We start from the raw sequence: 21,082 nt of genomic DNA, 5'->3' as shown, positions 1-21,082 counted from the left end.
TTCTTTAATAGAGCCCAAAATATGAACTTTTGTATACCATGTATGTTGGAAATAATGGATATGTTTGTTGAGCTTTAAAATGTGTCCTCCGGGGGCGCCTGAGTGCCACAGTCCATTGACCCGCCGGCTCTTGATTTTAGCTCAGGTCCCATCTCAGGGTGAGATCCAGCCCCTCATCGGGCTCTGCGGCTGGGCCTGGAGTCGGCTTAAGATTCTTCCTCGGCCCCTCCCTATCACACCTGCGTTCATTTTTTCTCTGTCTTTCTTTCTCTGGGATAAATAAATCTTAAAGTATGCTCTGTGCTGCATGATTATACATTTGTTACCAAACTGAACTATCTTATATAGGTAGTAAGTGACAGATGTAGACTTTTTACCCAGTGCAATTCAATATGAAGCCACAGTTCTTTATGCCTCCCCAGGAAAACTGAGTGTCAGGATTTATGGATTGTCCTTGCCTTCATTCTTAAATGTAACTATTAAAAGTAATTGTATCTGGAAGTTTTAAGAAATTATTTTTTTTATTTTCAGTGAAGATGAAAAGATTATTTTGTACAAAAAATACCTAAAATTGGAGTCCTCCACACATGCTTGTAAAATAAAGGTAAGTAATCATTGAATTATAACTAATTTGAAAACTACAGTTGTTTTTTTACTACATAAACTTATTTTCTGATGGTTGTAATGCGATATGTCCCACATGGTCCCTGGTTTTAGCTGAGAAATATTTAGTAAACATGTAAGAAGAAATTCTCTAAAAAATTGTCAACATTCTCCTTTTAAAATTTGAACATTTACTAGCTATGGCAATGCCATGACGTATACTATTGTTCTTAGAGTAGTACTATACTTTTAAGCCTTGAAAACTGAGATTAAAGCCTGTTTATTTTTATATAAAACTTAGGTGAAAACCACAAACAGGTTTTGTCCCAAAATACCCCAAAAAGAACACAGAGAAGTTTCAGGCAAAGGCACCACATAGTTAAAGGACTTGGGAATGGTGTCCTCAGCATGAAACTGTTGTTAAATATTAATTAACTAATTAATTAATTGTTACTATTAAAGTGAACTTTAATGGTGTCATCAGAATCTAGGGAAAGAATCCTGAACTGGACATTGTAAGCCCTGATTTAAGTGTGCTTTGTTCCTAACTAGCAGGAAAGCCTTGAGCAAGTTTATTCACCTATTTGGACCTACCTTAAGGGTTATTTTAGGAGGCTGAAGACAATAAATCCTTGGATTATTTTCATCTCTAAATATTTTATCTCTGAGCCTGTTATAACTTAGAGAAATTCACAGAACTGATGTTGTTTTAGGTAGTGAATGCTAGTAGTATCTAAAGTCATTTAAATGAAGTGATTCATTCATTCAACAAATATTAGAGTTCCATTCGCTCCCCTAAGCATTTAGGAATTAGCAGTAATAAAATAAATTGGAGCAGAGCCCTCACATTGCTAATATTTTAGGGAGCAAGGCAGAGAACATGTAGATTCAGTATGTGCTATATTTAGTAGAAATGCTTGGGAATTAAAAAGCAGGAAAGGGATCATAGGAGATTGGCATGTAGATGTATAAATTTAGTGAGATGATTACTTAATTGTTGATGACAGTCCCGTTTGGTGCCACGCAGAGTTTTTAGGCCATGGATCTGTATCCACCTGTGTCTCTGTGTGATATATGGGATTATGTGTCTGTGAAGGTGGATGTGTTGTAACAATTCTGTGGAAGTACATGGGAGCGCCAAGTCTTGTTTCATTCAGGGGGATCTTATGAAGACTTCTGGAGCAAGACTATGGGAAAGTTAAAATAAAAATAAGAGCTACTGCTGCATATTTTTGAGCCCTTAGTCAGTTGTCGGTACTGTACATTTTAGCAGGTAGTCCTCAGAACAGCCATGTGAAACACGGTTCTCACTCTCTCATTTTGCTCCTCACTCAAGTTTTGGCATTTGCCCAATGTCACATGGGCCGTACATTGCAGAGTCATCATTGTATGCAGGTCTGTCTGATTCTAAATCCTGGTCCCTTTCCACTTTGCTAATTTGTTGTCCATGTCACACAGGAAGTGTCTTTTGGTTCAGAAACATGGACAAAATGAAGCAGCATAAAGTATTGGGAAAACGACTGGGGTCAAAGCTGGAAGAACTAGGTTCAAAGCTCCACCTTTCCTTCTTGGTGTCCTTTGACAAGTTAGAAAATCACTCTTGAACTCATTTTTTGAAATAAGTAAACAGTCAAGCTATATAAGATCATTTTGACATTCCTTTACAGTTTTAACTTCTAAATGACTGATAATTAATATTTCACTAAACACTTAGCGTGGGCTCTCCACAGCCTTATTTTCATTAAATATTTATATTTACACTGCAACTTGCAGTATGTTAAGGTCTCAGATTGGTACAGTTTATTTTCAGTTCCTTAAACTAAGTGAGTAAATGTTATTTTATGTTCCTTACCCCCATTTGCTATTTTATGTGTAGTTTGTTAGTTTAAAAGGACTTTTTTATTTAAATACTTCTGAGCCTCATGATAACTTGGATTTTTTTCTGACCATGACTATGCTAGAGAAAAGTTAAAAATGAAAATGTATTTAATTTTTTTATTCTCAAATGCTTCAATCTTAAGCGATAACAAGAAGTGACTATAAATGCTGATTGTTTTTAATATCATTATTTTCTGGAACTCTTGCTTTACGATAGTTGCTCTCCTTTGGTGAAAAGCAGCGTGTGTTCATCAGTAAAATTGTGGTACAGTTGAGGCGGGTTTCAGCAAATTCTTCAACAAGCTCTCCTGCTCTAGGATCAAGGATAGACCTGCAGAGGGTCCAAACTCTCATGGAGGCCATGGGGTCCAAGTTGTCACCTGGTGCTCAGCAGTTGATGAATATGGTTAAATTTCAGCAGCAGGTAGGTGGACATGGATTCCGTCCAGGTACCATTAATGATTTAAATGACAGCTTTTTCTAAGGACATGTATCGACTTAAGTTTTTTCTTTGAACTTTTACTGTTGATTTGACTGTTTTACCTTTATTTGCTTTTGTAAAATAGCATTTTGTAGACTTTCTCTTCTATAAAATACCTTACTACAGATCTTCACAATTTTCTGTGAATTTACTCATTCATTCATTCAGCAGATACTTATTAAGTACCTTCTCAGTGAATAAGGCACTGTTTTGAGCATTTTAGAAGGCTTTTCTCAAGAAGCTTAGAGATAAAGAGAAAATTAGAAGATGGTTGTGAAAAGGAATATTGGGAATAATGGAAGAATTTGTCAAATTTGTGAGACTTGAGCTGTTTTAAAAGAGTTTAGGGCGTCTGGGTGACTCCGTCATTAGGCGTCTGCCTTCGGCTCAGGTCTTGATCCCGGGGTCCTGGGATCGAGGCCCACATCGGGCTCCCTGCCCAGCGGGAAGCCTGCTTCACCCTCTCTCACTCCCCCTGCTTGTGCTCACTCTCTCTCTGTGTCTCTCTCTGTCAGATAAATAAAATCTTTAAAAAAAAAAAAAAAAAGTTTAGGATGTTTTTAAAGTATGATACACAAACACCTGTATCAGAATCCTTTCCAGTTTTTACAAAATGGATATCCCGGCCACATTTTTGACTGGGATCCAGGGATCAGTATTTTAAATAAGTATGCTAGGTTTAACTTTATAAAAGCATGCTGTAGTTTGAGAATACCTCTTTCAGTGCAAAGATTCTGTGAAGAAACAGGTTGAAGATTTTAAAAAGAGGGGCACCTGAGTGGCTCAGTGGGTTAAGCCTCTGCCTTCAGCTCGGGTCATGATCCCAGGGTCCTGGAATCGAGTCCCGTTATCAGGCTCTCCACTCGGCGGGAAGCCTGCTTCCCCCTTCTCTCTCTGCCTGCCTCTCTGCCTACTTGTGGTCTCTCTCTTTCAAATAAATAAAAATTAAAAAAAGAAAAAAAGATTTACAAAGGAAGAAATTTTCAAAAGCAAGATTTTGGAAGCAATAAGAAGAGATTAATGAATTAAATATAACTAGTTCACTGACTAATTCCTATCTTTCAAAAACTTGACTTTGGGGGGGAAAAAAAGACGGTAGATTTATTTTGGAGGGGGGAATATGTCTTTAAAATTTAATGTTTTATTCCTAAAATGCTATGTTTTCTTTGCCATGCATTTGAATCGGTGCAGAAGTACATTGAGTTTTCCCAGCTGTCATCCAGTTCCCCAGAGGTAACTACTGATAACAGTTTGGAATGTATCCTTCTTAGAGTTCTGTGCATGTAGAAACAAACATAAACTGTCCCAGCCAGCACTCATGGGTTCATGCCATAGACACTGTGTTGTAACTTGCTTACAGTCAATAAGTGCTAAGTCTTACATGTGAGGAAATTTGGGGGACACCCTGGGGAAGAAAGGTGATCCTGTTCAGTCTCCTTTGAAACCTTGCTAATGAAAGACCTCCCTCATAGAGGGAGAGTCCTTATTCATGGAGCGTGTCCTGATTGTCTAGGGTTAATTATTGTTCACAAACCAGAGTCTCTAGATGTCTACGGCATGTCTTCTTGGAAAATGCCACATGAACCCTTCAATAATCTGAGCATAAAATGGGATATTTCCTGACCAGAACTACTCATGGAAGTGGTTAACCACACGCATTGTTTAGAGCCTTCCTGTATTAATTGGGACTGGGCCTGTCCTGAAGGGGAAAGGGAGGACTTTGGAGTACCAAGTCCTAAACCTTTCTGTGCCTCACCTCTGCCTTGGGATTACTTGTTTTCTTGAAAGTTTTATGAAAGGTTAATACTCTGAGTTATATAGGTCTTATTTGACAGTACAAACTTCTGTTTTATCACAGTAAATGTTAAAGTTATTCCTTGTTCCTTTGTATTTGCTGGCTTTGATTTGTTTCTGCTCTAGTAATTGAGAGATAACTGAGCAGGAATTCTGTATCAAAGTACCGAACATAGAGCTGATGCTTAAAATTATCTGAATGAAAGGATATGCCCCATTTTCTCAAACATTAAGTTGTTCAGGATTTGTATTTGTTACTTTTCCTCTTGAAAATAAAAATGGCTTTATAATTTTATTTTTTTCTGATTATTAAAGGTCTGCTACATGTTTGAGGTGTTTATAATAAGCAGTAAGAGAAAATTCATACGTTTATAAATCCTACAATATATGAAGAAATAAACTTAATTTTTCAGAAATCTGTGTGTACGTATACACACACACACACACACACACACACTATACAGGTCTTTATATATTCATGTGTAAGTATATGGGCACAATTTTATGTGAATGCTTTTATGATGTATCTGTTGCTCAGTAACGTTTTTCATTTAATAGGATATTATGAGCCTCTTCCTAAGCAATAAATACATATCTCTGTGATGTTATGGTACATAATTAGTCCTTGATTTATGAATATTTATGTTTTTCAGTGGTATTAGTAGCAGTATGTAGAAGATTTTTGAGTATCTGTTTTTGACACTGGTTCAAATATCTCTTCAGGGTAAATTCTTCTTTTTAAGATTTTATTTTTATATGAGAGAGAGACAGCATGAGCTGGGAGAAGCAGACTCCCCACTGAGCAGGGAGCCCAGTACAACTGGATCCCAGGGCTCTGGGAAAATGACCAGAGCAGAAGTCAGTTGCTTCAACTGAGCCACCCAGGTTCCCCTAGGGTAAATTCTTAGCAGTGAAATTGTTTTGGCAAAGGCTAAGTTCTTTAAACTGTTTAATATGTATTTAGCTGTTCACTTGCAAAAGGATTTGATATGATTTCAAAACAGTACACAACAAGACAAGTAAAAGCAAGAATTGGACAAATGTGTATAAAGTTGGGGGAGAATACCCACAAGCACCTGACGTTTGTACACTTACTATAGTGACATACAGACTTACCTGGGAACAATTTCATGTGTCATACAAAGAGCGAAAAAATCACCTGAAGAGCTCTGAGAAAAAAATGACTAAAAATCAGTCTTTTCTTATAACCAGAATATTAAGATGTGTCAGAAAAGGAAATTTTGCATAGCAAATACCTTTGCATTTGAATTTTTATATTACATTTTCTGCCTGATGAATGGTCATAGTTTTGACATTGACTCAATGTAAATATCATTACTATTAATGTTTATTAGTTTTCTTTTTTTTTAAGATTTTATTTATTTACTTCACAGAGATCACAAGCAGGCAGAGAGACAGGCAGAGAGAGAGGGGGGAAAGCAGGCTCCCCGCCGAGCAGAGAGCCCAATGCAAGGCTTGATCCCAGGATCCCGGGACCATGACCTGAGCTGAAGGCAGAGGCTTTAACCCACTGAGCCACGCAGGCGCCCCTAGTTTATTAGTTTTCTGTTATACCTTTTTTCTTTGAGGTATAATAGAGAAGTGAGTTTTCCATTATGACTAAGTAAAGCTCTTTTCAGCTGAAGGAGAGTTGTCTAATTCAAAATTTTGGAAATGTACTTATGCATAATCCATCATGTGTCAGGAATAATTTCAGGTTTATTTAAAACTTGCATTCGGTGGAACAAGATCAGTTGACAATAGATGAAACTTCCCTATAAAGAAGGGGCGCCTTGGGTGGCTCAGTGAGTTAAGCATCCAACTCTTGGTCTCAGCTCAAGTCCTGATCTCAGGGTCATGGGATCAAGCACCTCTTTGGGCTCCATGCTTAGTGGAGAATCCGCTTGAGATTCTTACTCTGTCTGCCCCCTTCCTGCTCTTGAGTGTACACACACACTGTCTCTCTAAAGCAAATAAATAAATCTTTTTAAGTATGTTTTTAGGGACGCCTGGGTGTCTCAGTCAGTTGGGCCGCTGCCTTCGGCTCAGGTCATGATCCCAGGGTCCTGGGATTGAGTCCCGCACTGGGCTCCTTGCTCATCGGGGAGCGTGCTTCTCTCTCTGCCTCTGCCTGCCACTCTGCCTGCTTGTGCATTCTCTGTCTCTAACAAATAAATCTTCAAAAAAAAAAAGGATGTTTTTAAAATAATAACAAAATAAACTTCCCCATAAACAGCATTCCTCCAAAGTGCAGTTCAGTGTAAGAATTTCTGTGGGGACTTAACATTAGAGTCCCCTGTACACACACGCACACACACATGTCCTTTGTCCTCATTATTCACCTTTTCTGCTTTACTTTTCCCTAAAGTATTTATCACACCTCCATCTACGGGATATTATTTTCCTTCCTTTCTTCTTTCCTATCCTTTCTTCATTTCTTCAGTCTGTCCCTATGCTTTCAGCATGTTCGGCTGCCTGAGGTCACAATTTTAATCTGTGTTGTTCGTTGCCATGTTCTTTTTCCAGGGCTTGAAACAGTTGTTTAGCAGTCGATTCCTGGCAAATACTGAGTGAGTGCATGTTGATTCAGCTCCGTCCAGAGATGTTTTTTTCAAATATCTAGATAAATGTATCAACTGCATTTCCTTAGCTAATCTTGAATAATACTTTTCAATCTGTCTCTCACAAACTATTATTTATGTATTTATGTATTTTTAAATAGGCTCCACGCCCAGCCTGGAGCCCAGCATGGGGCCTGAACTCACAACCCCGAGATTAAGACCGAGCCAGAATCAAGAGTCAGATGTTTAACTGACAGCCAGGTGCCCCTCGAACAAACTACTGAAGATCAGGAGCTGTGGGATGATGCATCCCGATGGGGTTCTGTAGTGCGATTCTAGAGACCTGGCTGGTGCAGGCCATGGAGCGGTGACTGGATCGCAGGGTTATGAGTTTGAGCCCTACGCTGGCTGAAGAGATTACTTCAAATGTTTTTTAGAAAATCCACAGTACAGTTCCATTATTTTGATTTTAGGATAGAGCCTTATACACGTAGTTAACAGTTAAGCTCGAGGTTGTTTTGCTTTTCTCCTGTGGAAAAACTGAAGAGCATAACAGACTGATATCACAGCCTTCTCTTCAAGGTAAACCAGAATCTTCTCAGGGACTAACACTGCATGAGAACTCTTACTGTCCTGGAAATTCTGAAAGAAACACAGCCAAAAGGTAGCTCATTTTGGTCATTGGAAGTGTCAACAAATGTACCCAAAGTACATCTACTTTTAAAGGGCCTAACTCTCTGTGTAGCATCCATGAAAAACGTATTGCAAAAGATATGCCTAAGTAAAAATGAATAGTTTACCATATGTGGAAAGTTGGTGAATGGTGTTTCTGAAATTTCTCAATTATTGTTCCTCAGTTGTATTATATTTTATTGCCATAAATCAAGGAGGCCTTTGTAGTGAGAAATTAATGCTAATGCAGTTTTACTAAGCATGCTAATATTTAATATTTCCTTTAGGGAAAATTGCAGTGAAATCATTAAAAGTCTTGACTCTGGGGGCGCCTGGGTGGCTCAGTGGGTTAAAGCCTCTGCCTTTGGCTCGGGTCATGATCCCAGGGTCCTGGGATCGAGCCCCGCATCGGACTCTCTGCTCAGCGGGGAGCCTGCTTCCTCCTCTTTCTCTGCCTGCCTCTCTGCCTCCTTGTGATCTCTGTCTGTCGGATAAATAAATAAAAGAAAAAAAATAAAGAAAGAAAAAAAGTCTTGACTCTGGAGTTCGGTGGTCTGTGTTCCTGTCCCAGTTCTGCCTCTTACAAGCTGCGTCCCCATAGCCGGGTTACCTTTAGCCTAGGTTTCACCTCAGCTGTGGTCTCTTCAGCTTAAGATCTGGTAGTACTTGTAGCCTACTTCGTGTGGCTGTTCAGAGGATCAGAGAAAGAAGGCACCTTGCCTGACTCACAGTAGTTACCCCAAAAGTTAGCCGTCACCACTACCGATAGTAACGTGTATTTCTTTCCCTTGCTTAGAACTGTGTTCCCGTGGGAGAGCAGCTTCAGGCGGTTTTGGGAAATACTGGCTACAGACGAGTGGCGGACCTGCAGTCCTCAGCTGCTTCGGGAGCCTCCGACAAGTCCCCCTCCACGCCTTTCCCTTTCAGAACCGGCCTGACGTCTGGAACCCTGACGGAAGACTTAAACGCTTGCGTCGATAAAAGTCCACAGCCACCGGGTGGAGGAAACACTACACACCTCAGAGACTATCACGTGGTGCCGCCAAACCATTCTCTTCTTGAGAATGACCTCAGAAATGCAGTTTCTTCTCTCCTGCCGAAGAAAGCAAGTGACGCCTCAAATATACCTAACTCTGAGTTGCTGCCTTTTCTCCAGAATTTATGTAGTCAGGTTAACCATCTCCGCGTGGGACATAGCGCCAGGTGGCAGGAAGGCATCACTAAGGCCGGGGAAGGCGTCGTTGGCGTTGCGTAAGTATTTCAGACAAATCTGGTTTAGGTTTCATAGATGGAAGAATTAGTTGGAGGAAAATAGATTTGTCTCTCCACTGCCTGTAGCTATTTCCAGTATTTTTAGGATCTATAGCTCAGCATAGATCAAGGACTTAAACGTAACACGTAAAGTTATAGGGGCGCCTAGCTAGCTCAATCAGCAGAGTGTGCAACTCTTTATTTAAATTATTTTTATTTTTTAAACTTAATTTTTTTATTTTTTGCAGAGCGTGCAACTCTTGATCTTGGGGTTGTGAGTTTGATACTCATGTTGGATGTAGAGATTACTTAAAAATAAAATCCTTAAAAAAAATAAACAAGCATGAAGCTATAAAACTTTTCTGATAATATGTAGGAGAACATTTGGAGACCTAAGACTAGGAAAAGACCCTTAGATGATACCAGAATCACAATAATGGAAACATTGACCTATTGGATCGCATCAAAATTTAAAGCTTCTGCCTTGTGAAAGACCCTGTTAAGAGGATGAAAATACAGATACAAAGTGGGAGCAGAATTTGCAAGTCACAAATTTAACAAATGGCCTCCATTCCTGTAGCTCCCAAAATTCACGTTAGAAAAAAATTCAATCAGAACATGGGCAGTAGACATGGAGACATTAGAAAGGGTGCACATATCAAATAAGCAAGTGAAAAGATGATCATCATCGACTCTGTGGCTACTAGGGAAATGAATATCGAAACAAGATACTGTTGCACAGTTATTTGAAGATTAAAAACAAAAAATGGTTAACAATACCAAATGCTGATGCAGATATGGAGAAACTAGATCTCTCCTACGTTGCTGGTGGGGGTATAGAATACTACAGCCACCGTAAAAAATACTTAGGCAGTTTCTTGAAAACTAAACATTTACCATGTGAGCCAGCAATGTATTTGGCATTTATCCCGGAGAAATGAAAACTTACGTTGACACAAGAAACTATGCCCAGTTCTTCATGCAGCTTTTTTTCTATGTAACGGTCCAAAACTGGAAGCAACCAGTATGTCTTAAACTAGATGAACAGTTAAACAAACTGTGGTATATCCATATCCCAGGATGCTAATCCGTAAAAAGGAACGGACCATTGACACACGCAGCAACTTGGATGGCTCCTGAGGACATTCTGTGCTGAGACCAGGAGAATCTCAGGAGGTCACACACCAATATTGCATTTGTGTAACGTTCCCAAAATGGAGTTGTAGAGATGGAGACCGTATTGGTGGTTGCAGGCTTTAGGCCTGGAGGGTGTTGGGAGTGGCTGTGACAATGGGGAGATGTTTGTAGTGAAGGAATAGTTGTGATCTCAGTTATGATGTTCACGTGAACGTGTGTACGTGTGGGAGGACGGCACCCGCGCACACTGTCCCAACATCCGTTTTCTGCTTTTGTATTCTCCAGAGTTGGGTGAGATGTAACCATTGGGACCACTGGGGGAAGGGTACTGGGGAACTCTCGTATCTTTACAACTTCCTGTGAAGCTGGAGTTCCTTGAAAAAAAAATAATGGTTTTTAAAACCGCTCATATATTCTAGAGTGGGGTTTTCAAACTTTTTGGTCTCGGCACTCTCAAGAGTAATTGAGGACTGTGGAGAAGCTTTATTTATGCAGAGTATATGAAAGGATTCATTTGTTTAAAAATAACAGACCCATTATATTAGTAACAATTTTTATGAAAAGGGTATTTTCTAAAGAACAACTCAGAATGGTGTTAGGTAACGTGTAGAATCGATGTTAGCGTCTGCTCGCGTTCTCATCTGTGTTGCCCTCCAGCATGTGGCATCAGTAGCCGATGAGAGCACAGAAGTGCTGAGGACAAACGGGGTTCATGCTGAAGACAATATTTAGACCCTAAATTGACTGCCCTCGCACAGTCTTAAGACACAGGAGAACACTCGACCACAGCTTCTGTTGCTCACCCGAGTGGTGACATCACACCTCGTGTCGCCTCTGGGAAATGTCACCGTATGTTCCTGAGGATCTGGGTGTGAAGGGTTCAGACATCATCTTGGTTGTTGTGTAAGAACGCTTGCTACTTGGTGGAAGCTGAACAAGTCACGTGTCCTCAGGGTGTTGTGGGCCACGGCCTGAGATTGACTGCCCTGGTGTGCGTTGGTTGTGAACCTGAGAAACTGGACTGCTTTTACTGTTGTTGTTGTTGTTGTTGTTGTTGAAGAATTTATTTATTCATTTGAGACCGCATGCATGGGGGAGGGGCAGAGAGAGCCAGACCCCCTTCCCCCACGCACCACCCCTCTGGAGCAGGGACCCTGAGCTCATGACTCCAGCTGAGGTCAGACACTTAACAGCCTGAGCCACCCAGGCTCCCCTTCTAAGTATTGTTATTTCTATCTGCCCATTCCAGTTACATTCGTTTTTATATGTTTCCATATTAGGTTAGAAGAGAACCTTCCAGTGCTTAGTGAGGTTGTGCGGGTGACAAGAGACAAACCTTGAAACTGTGGGGTTGCTTGGGGAAGTTCTTGGAAGACCTGTGTGGAGACCTTAAGAAACATTGAGGCCGGTCAGTTTTGATTTGGGGCTCAAAATCCAAGACCCTTTGTAGAGACTTGTTCTGTGAGGGGGACATTCCCTCTCGTCGTCGTGCCCTCATTTCACTTGTGTGCTGAAATGTGGAAAGGATCGGAGATGCGGCATGCTTTGGGCGCTTAGGGCTGTGATTGCCCCTTGTGGGTGGATTTTGGCCCCGGAAACCCCTCGTACCCAGACGGCAGCGTTGCGGAGACAGATTTCCGCATCGTACTTTGGGGGCTCATTTCGTATGGTTCGCTTGTTTCTGTTAGGATATCAGGGGTAATTGTTACACTGGCTTTTTAATTTATTTTTAGGACGGAAGAGCAACCTGTGTGCTCCTACTTGGAAAAGATTCTTACTAAAAATATGGAACTGCTGGAAAAGAAGCTTGTGGACTCCATCGATCAGCAAATACGTCGACTCCAGGAGCACGTGGACAGGAAGATGGCTGTGTTGATGGACCTGCTGCAGAATCCCCCCTCCCCACCCCCCGGGACGGCGCTGACACAGTGTGACTCTGGGGAAAGACTTTCCAATGGAGAGAGATAAGTGCTCAACCCGTAGGACGTGCTACAGATATTTATTACGTATTTATGGCAAAGCCTAAACCCCACAGTTCAAGGCAAGGATTTAGTGTCATTTGGGGGCATCATCTTACGCACATCGAGCGACCTCAGTGTTCATTTTAATGTACTTGTTACTGTCTGTCCAGGGCTGTGCACGAGGATTAACCTGATCGGGTCATCCGTTATTTTTGTTCGCAATATTGTTTACTCTTAACAGAAATTTATGTATATTTCTGGGTTAAGTGTTTAAAAATGTTAAAGGTTTTTAAGGCTATTCGTGAGTCCCTGTTTTATAACGTGTTTGATAAAGTCCATTTTTATTTATAAAGGGGTTTATATTGTAGTCTTAGGAGTATGATAAATGCTTAAAGTATTTGGTAACTTTTCTTCTTCAAATTGATTTTTCATGGAAAATTGGATACTTAAAATCCTCTCACTTGGATCACTATATTTGTAGTGTTTAATTCAGAGAATGGCAGTGTTGATGACCTGCAGAGACACGGGGCCCCTCCTGTGGCTGCTCCTGTGTGTCTCAATTCACTGTAGCAGGAAGTTGGAAAGTCAAAATCAGACCTGGCCTATTCCTTGTTGGGATTATCTTAGATCTAGTGTTTGATATAAAATGGGAGAATGCCTCTTGTTTTAGCTCAGTAAACACAGAAAGTATAAGGAACTCCGCCTTTTCTGAGCGGAGGCCGGTGCCTCCCAGAGCTCTCCTCTGGGGTGTTGAAACTGAGACGCAGTGCGCTTGCGCACGGAAAGATTGAGGCGTGGGAATCCAGAGGATTGTGCTTCTCTCCAGCAGATGTCATTTTCGGAAATTAGAACTGTCGTGTATGTGTTCAAGAGTGATGTATTTGCACTTAAAAATAAACGTATCTGCTTTGGAAGCAACTTAAGTAACGGAAATGCTATATTTTCAATGAATCTTTGCTTAAAATGCTTTTTTATGCAAGTGGGGCATTTCACACTAACGTAATGTTTTGGTGAATTTATTCTTTACAATAAGGGCTCATTTCGATACCCTGTTCATGTTTCAGTAGCACAGCAGTGCTGCCCTCCATGGAACAGGCTGTGACCCACAGTCACTATAGGATTTGCATCTCACCTTTTCTAGTCTTTTCTAACTTAAGGGACATTCACCACATATATCACAATAGCATCAGATTTACTTCGTTCTTCAGGAGAAATGTGTCTCACCCGGAAGAGTGCCCCAGGGCTCACGTTAGCCTCACAATTTACAAAGTAGGAAAACATCTGTCCTCATCGAAACCTCTCAAACCTTAACAGCTACTGTCCTCACCCGCTCGTCAACCACCCGGCATCCAGGATCTCTTCACTGTCCCGAAGAAGCAGGGCTCAGACTGAAACGCTTTGCCAACGATTCTGTAAAGTCGGGGTGGGGGAAGGTGGGTCTGGAACCCAAGACCCTCGCCTTCCACGTCCGTCTCTCCTGTTCCTCGTGCGCGTGTGGGAATTGTGGGGTGGGATCTTCTTATTTAGAATTCATTCCCCTTGAGGTTGGACATCCAAGGCTGTTGAAAGGGGAGCAGCTCTTCCTCCCCGGCCCCCTCTCTCAAGGTAAAGCGGATTTCGCCTCTTCCCAGCCCCTTCCTTCCTCACAGCCCCACGTCCTCATTCGTAAGGACAGTCCCAGGCCCTGCGTCGGGCACGGCAGAGCAGGATGACTGTTTTCCGCCCGTTCTGACAGGGTCTCTCCGCACGCCCTCAGAATCCCGACGGAGGGCCGCGGTGCCCTGGAGGGAAACGCGAGGGCGGACACAGCCCAGTTCTCCCTCCAGCCTGAGTCCCTCACTTGCCGTGGAACCTTGCACAAGCGATTCACTATTTCTTTTCCTCAGTCTCTTCTGTAAATGGGGAGTCACAGCCTTCGTCTGGTGTGGGGGTTCCCGTGTTCTCAACGGGAAGCGCCTGGCACAGGCCCGGCACACAGGCAGCGTCTAAGTGTGGAAAGCTCATCTCCCCTCCCTCCCTCTGCCGCGCCGCCATGCCCTCCCTCTCCACACACCAAGAACAATGCAGAGGATTCTCGGTAGCCCTAGAAGTCCAGGAAACGTGGAAGTCCCCCTTGCCCTCTGTTTCCATGAGGGCCCAGAGAAGTCTGCTCCCCGGCCCGGGCATAGGGACACGCACCTCCCCGCGTGGCGCCTTGACCAGCAGGGGCGGCAGGAAGCGCCCCTGGGCTCGTGACCTCTGCACACCCGTTCTCGGGCCCCAGCCGCCCCCACCTGGACCAGAATCTGGGCCCAGGGCCCAGCAACCGCACTTTCGCAAAACCCTCCGTCGAGGGGCCCTGAGACTCCCCAGCTTTAGCACCACGGGGATTGGGTAAGACTTTGAGCCCTGGAGCCAGGTGGCTTGGATTCCAGTCCTCTCCCACCTGTAGTCATCTGTGACTTTGGGCACATGAGGTGACTTCTCTGGGATTTCTTACACACCGAGTGGGGATTAGATTGCATCCACCCTGAGAGCTGTTGAGAGGCTTAACTGAGGAAGTTCTCCCCGAGCCCTGAGGGAGGCTCCTAGAGCAGGGCCCGGTGCTCAGCTTGGCCTCACGCTGCCGTGACCCGGACACTTAGAGAAGATGCTTGTGAGTAGGTACTGATTTCAAAACGAAAAGTTAAAGAAAAAACACCCGATGGCCTCGTTCCCACCCCCGGGGATTCTGATCTAATTCTCTGGTGTGCAGCCTGGACATCTGGGTTTGGGGGAGGTCCCTGCTGATTAGAATGCGTAGCAAAGACTGGAACTACAAGTTTAGTGTTTTAGGGCCTGGAATCTGGTACTAATGCCGGTCATTCTACTCACTGTGTGGCGTGAGACAAGTTCTCCACCTCCCTGTGAGCCGAAGCTGGGAGCACAGTCTGTGGGCAGGGACTGTCAGCCATTCCCATCACCAGGATTTTGGGATTTACTACCACAGCTCTGGGAACAGCTGACATCTTTCCACAGGGATTCATCATATGGCCGAGACCTTAACCATCCTCTTTAGAAGTCCACACCCTCGACTTGAAGCAGGAAAGATGATTCTGATGCTTTTGTGTTCTGGTCTTTCTAGTGGGCAGGTGCAGTCCTCCTTGGGATTGAGTTGCACAACTAGGGCTTTATGGGTCTTACCTCCTACATGGGATCCCCATACAATCCCTGTACAACCATGTAGGTAAGAGTAAACTGTATTTGGCTCATCACACAGTAAGATACCAGAAATGGATTTCCCCTCCATGAAGTTCTGAGGATTTCTCTAGGTAGATACCATAAAGAGTAAAAGTATATTAGGCCTGAAGAAAAATCATTTCAGAAAAAAGCTTTGGGGCACCTGGATGGCTCAGTGTGTTAAGCCTCTGCCTTAGGCTCAGGTCATGATCTCAGGGTCCTGGGATCGAGTCCCAAATCGAGCTCTCTGCTCAGCGGGGAACCTGCTTCCTCCTCTTTCTCTGCCTGCCTCTCTGCCTACTTGTGATCTCTCTCTGTGTCAAATAAATAAATTCTTTAAAAAAAAAAAAGAAAAAAAAAGCTTTGATTGAATGTGAATAAAAACATACTTCTTAAAAGGACATAAGAGTGATACTCCCCTTTTAGAGGAATAAAGCTTTTAGTTTATTTTTTCCTGGGCCAGTTAGTGATATCCTTACAAATATAATCTTTTACAGTAAAAATTAGTCTTTTTACTAAAATATAACACTTATTATTTTGTAGGTATTATTTTATTTTTGAGATGTGATTGACAAATAAAAATCCTTTGGCTTAAAGGTTGTATACCATGATGCTTTGATATATGTATATAATGTGGAATGATTACCCAAATCAAGCATATTAACTTTTCACCCGAAATAGTTCCCAGTCTAAATGTACCTGTGGTGAGAACACTTGATATCTACACACTTAGCAAATTTCAAGTATACATTATAACCATCTGTAGCTATCATGCTGTACATTAGGAATGCAGTATTTACTCATCTTGGAACTGAAAATTAGTACCCTTTAACCAACATCTCCCATTTCCCCCATACCTGGTCCCTGGTAGCCACTATTCTACTCTACTGTCTGTTCCAATAAGTTCAACTTTTTTAGATTTCACATGTAAGTGATGTCACACAGTATTTGTCATTCTGGCTTGTTTCACCTTGCATAATGTCATCCAAGTTCACCCGTGTTCCTGCAAATGGCAGGGTTTCCTTTTTCCTTTTTTTTTTTTTTAATTTCATATAGTTAATATACAGTATTAAATTAGTTTCAGGTATTACAGTGATTCAATTCTCTATACTACTCAGTGCTCATCAGAGGATTTCCTTTTTAAGGCTGAATAATAAACTCAAAATGGATTAAGGACCTAAAGGTGAGACCCGAAACCGTAACAGTCCTAGAAGAGAGCACAAGCAGTAATATCTCTGACATCAGCCATTGCAACATTTTCTAGGGTTGTCTCCTCTAAGAAAAAGGAAATAAAAGCAAAAATAAACTATTGGGAATACATCAAAATGAAAAATATTTGCACAGCAAAGGAAACAACAAAACTAAAAAGCAACATACAGAATAGGAGAAAATATTTGCAAAAACATACCGAGAAGAGTCACTTAGGGTTTGTCTCCCTCCTGATCCCAAACTGAGGGTTGCTGGGGGAAGGGGGGTCGGGAGAGGGGAGTGGGGTTATGGACATTGGGGAGGGTATGTGCTATGGTGAGTGCTGTGAAGTGTGTAAACCTGGCGATTCACAGACCTGTACCCCTGGGGATAAAAATACATTATATGTTTATATAAAAATAAAAAATAAATAAATTTAAAAAAACATACTGATAAGGGTTATATATCCAAAATGTATACAGAATAATGCAATTCAACACCAAAAGAAAAATCCAATTATAAAATGGGCAGTAGACTTGAACAAATATTTCTTCAAAGAAACGAAGAGACCCACAGAAACATGAAAAGATGAGCAGCATCACTCATCCCCAGGGAAATACAAATCAACCCCACAATGCGCTATCACTGCGCTCCTATCAGAAGGGCTAAAATCAAAAAGACTAGAAATAACAAGTGTTGATGAGGATGTGGAGAGAAAGGAACCCTTCTGCACTGCTGGTAGAAATGCAAACTGGTGCAGCCATGGTGGAAAACAGTATGGAGGAACCTCAAAGAATTAATAACAGAACCACTCTATGACCCAGCAATTGCACTTCTAGGAATACATGTGCACAAACGCTGTGTTCAAGAGATACCAGCTCCCCCACGTTCACAGCGGCACCCTTTACCAGAGCCAAGACATGGAAAAACCTAAGAGTCCACCGATGAATGAATAAAGATGTGGACACACACACACACACACACCCCGCACACACACAGGAATATTATGGAACCATAAAAAGAATGAAATCCTGATTTTTGTGACAACATGGATGAACCTTGAGGCCATTATAGTAAGTGAAATAAGACAGAGAAAGACAAATACTGTATAATTCCACATAGATGTGAAATCTAGAAGAAAAAGAAAAACCCAAACTCCTAGAAAAAGAGATTAGATTTGTGGGTACCAGGGCATCTGGGTGGCTCAATGGATTAAAGTCTCTTCCTTCAGCTTAGGTCATGATCTCAGGGTCCTGGGATGGAGCCCTCCATCGGACTCCCTGCTCAGCAGGGAGCCGGCTTCCTCCTCTCTCTCTGCCTGCCTCTCTGCCTACTTGTGATCTCTGTCAAATAAATAAAAATATTAAAAAAAAAAAAGATTTGTGGGTACCAGTAGTAGGGGTGAGGGAGACGTAACTGAAGGGAGGTGGTCACCAAAGGTACAAACTGGTGGTTCTAAGATAAGCATTAGGTCTCTAACATTCAATACATGACTCTCGTTAACCCTGCCACATGATGTGTGGTGTGTACGAAAGTTACTAAGAGCTTAAATTTAAGAGTTCTCATTAACAAGGAAAGAAAACCTTTTTTTTTTTTGCATATGAGAGAAGAGATATTAATCTTATTGTAATTTCACAATATATGTAAGTGAAATCATCATGTTGTACATCTTAAATATATACACAGTGCTGTGTGTCAATTATATCAGTAAAACTGTGAAAAACCTCAAAGGCTAATTTCATTAATTTTTTCTATAGTTTTTCTAATCTCTGTTTTATTATTTCTTCTCTGATTATTGTTATTTCTTTCCTTCTGCTCTCTTTGGGTTTAGCTTGGTTATCTCTTTTAGTTTCTTAAGGTATAGAGTTAACCTATTTATTTAAGAACTTTCTTTTTTCATAAAAGTTTTTTATATTTTTATATTTTTTCATATAGTTTATCACTATAAACCTCCCTATTAGGATTGCTTTCGCTGCATCCTGTAAAGTGTGATATATTTTGTTTCCATTTCTATTGTTTTCAAATTACTTATTTGCCATTTGGATTTCTTCTTTGACCTATGGGCTGTTGGGGAGTGTGTTATATTTAATTTTCTTTTTTTGTGAATTTTTCAGTTTTTATTATAGATTTCTAATTTCATATCATCATGGCCAGAAATATGACCTTAGTCTTTTTAAGTTTCTTTTTTTTTTTTAATTTTATTTATTTATTTGACAGACAGAGATCACAAGTAGGCAGAGGCAGGCAGAGAGAGATGGGGAAGCAGACTCCTGGGATCATGCCCAGGACCCTGGGATCATGAACAGAACTGAAGGCAGAGGCTTTAACCCACTGACCCACCCAGGCCCCTGTCTTTTTAAGTTTCTTAAAACTTGTTTTGTAACCCAGCATATGATATGTCCTGGAGAATGTTTTGTGTGTGGGTGAGAACAGTGTGTATCCTGCTGCACTCGTATGTTTGAAAGGTCCATCTGGTCTAAAGTTCTAATGTCTCAGTATTAAGTTTCTGTCTGAATGATTTATCCATTGTTGAAAGTGAAGCGTTAAATTACCCTACTATTACTGTACCATAGTCTATTTCTCTATTCAAATCTGTTAATATTTGCTTTATAAGTTTGGTGCTTTGATATTAGGTGCATATATATTTACAATTCTTATATCTTCTTGAAGAATTAATTCATTTTTCATTAAAATGACCTTCTCATCTCCTGTTACAGTTTTTGACCTAAACTCTATTTTATCTGATATAATTAAAGCTACCCCTACTCTCTTCTTGAATGTCCTTGTCTAACTATGGTATCAGGGTAATGCTGGCCTCCTGAAATGAGTTTGGAAGTATTCTTTCCTCTTATGTTTTCTGGAAGTATTGGGAAGGATTGATATTAATTCTTTAAAAATTGACTTTTAGAAGTAAAACACCTGCTAGAATTCTTTGTGCTTTTTATATTTTTACATATATTTATATATATTGTCACATCATCTGGAATGAACCTGGTACGAATTTAATGTCCTAATAAATATATATGAGTACTTTTTTCCATATGGAGAGTAGCAGAAGGTATTAAAACTAAAGCCCTCTGGCAGGTGCCTCTTGAATATCCCTGTGCTGATGGGAAAAACGGGTTCAATTTTCTTACCTTCAGACTTGGTCCAGTTCAACTCTGCCAAACATGGCACAATTAGAAGGGCCAAGAGGACGAGCCTTCTCACAGCCTCCATCGTAGTCAGGGGAGGAACAGCCTGAAAGAGCGGGCGGGCTTTTATACCTCCCAGTGCTCCGAATCTGGTTTCAGGGCTTTCTGGAGACCGTCAGGGAATGCCTCTGTTTGACCGTGTAAGGGCCAGATTTATGTGAGAATGGAGCAGCTGGTGACTGATTTCTTATCAGCAACCCCTAACACTGAGTGTTTGCTCTCCCCAACTCACTCCTGGAATGTAAACAGAAAGTTCCCAAGTAAAGCTCTTCGGAGGGGATCTCCAACACGTGGCGCCCAGTAAGCACCGAGTAATTCTTGCTGGCCCCGACCTGGAGTCGAACCTTGGCCCTCTTGCTTGTGCAGATCACGGACTGGGTGGTACTACTGATACCTTGAGCCTCCACTGCTCTTCGCTAAAGAGGAAGGGCTTTGGGTTCTAAAGGCGGTGTGGCAGGGGCGCCTGGGTGGCTCAGTGGGTTAAGCCGCTGCCTTCGGCTCAGGTCATGATCCCGGGGTCCTGGGATCGAGCCCCGCATCGGGCTCTCTGCTCAGCAAGGAGCCCGTTTCCTCCTCTCTCTCTGCCTGCTTCTCTGCCTGCTTGTGATCTCTGTCTGTTAAACAAATAAATAAAATCTTTAAAAAAATAAATAAATAAAGGCGGTGTGGCACGTGGGCAAACTCTGGATCCAGCTGGGTTGCTCAGAGACCCTGCCAGGGTGCTGACATGGAGGGGCGGATGGCCCCGGACGGGGAGGAAAGAGGGAGCGCAGGTTGGATTCAGGAGTTTCAAACCATTATGTCCAGAGAGCCCAGAAGCAGGTGGATTAACGTCCCTTAAGTGCTGTGTTTTGCAGACGACAGAAAGGAACCCTGGCATCTGACATGAATAAGTGGATGACTGCGTGGTGCCGCCCTCTCCTTTCTCCTCCCTCCCTGCCTCCCTTTCTTTTTTTCTCTCAACAGATATTCATTAGTCAGTGTTTTAGGGCTGAGAATACTTGAACACGAGAGACACAGTCTTGCCTTCATGGAACTCATATTTTAAGTGGGAGAGACAGACAACAACAATAAAAAATTCAAATAGGGGGACGCCTGGGTGGCTCAGTGGGTTAAAGCCTCTGCCGTCAGCTCAGGTCATGGTCTCAGGGTCCTGGGATCGAG

General features: G+C 41.9%; 1 protein-coding gene across 1 annotated transcript in view; it reads left to right on the top strand.

The window, feature by feature from the left end:
- The window catches only part of LOC116881975 (ATPase PAAT-like), a 14,519-nt gene extending 1,683 nt beyond the window's left edge, over positions 1 to 12,836 (top strand). The window contains exons 3-6 of the mRNA XM_032882144.1: positions 532 to 604; positions 2,699 to 2,905; positions 8,786 to 9,240; positions 12,111 to 12,836. Of these exons, the coding sequence (XP_032738035.1) occupies positions 532 to 604; positions 2,699 to 2,905; positions 8,786 to 9,240; positions 12,111 to 12,345 (970 nt within the window). The 3' untranslated portion in view covers positions 12,346 to 12,836. The remainder of the gene's footprint in view (positions 1 to 531; positions 605 to 2,698; positions 2,906 to 8,785; positions 9,241 to 12,110) is intronic.
- Positions 12,837 to 21,082: the final 8,246 nt, after the last annotated feature.

The sequence above is a fragment of the Lontra canadensis genome, unplaced genomic scaffold (assembly GCF_010015895.1).
Source record: "Lontra canadensis isolate GAN:19392208 unplaced genomic scaffold, GSC_riverotter_1.0 scaffold79, whole genome shotgun sequence".
Lineage (NCBI taxonomy): Eukaryota > Metazoa > Chordata > Mammalia > Carnivora > Mustelidae > Lontra > Lontra canadensis.
The sequence above is the reverse complement of the archived record's forward strand: the minus strand, read 5'-3'. Positions and strand labels throughout refer to the sequence as shown.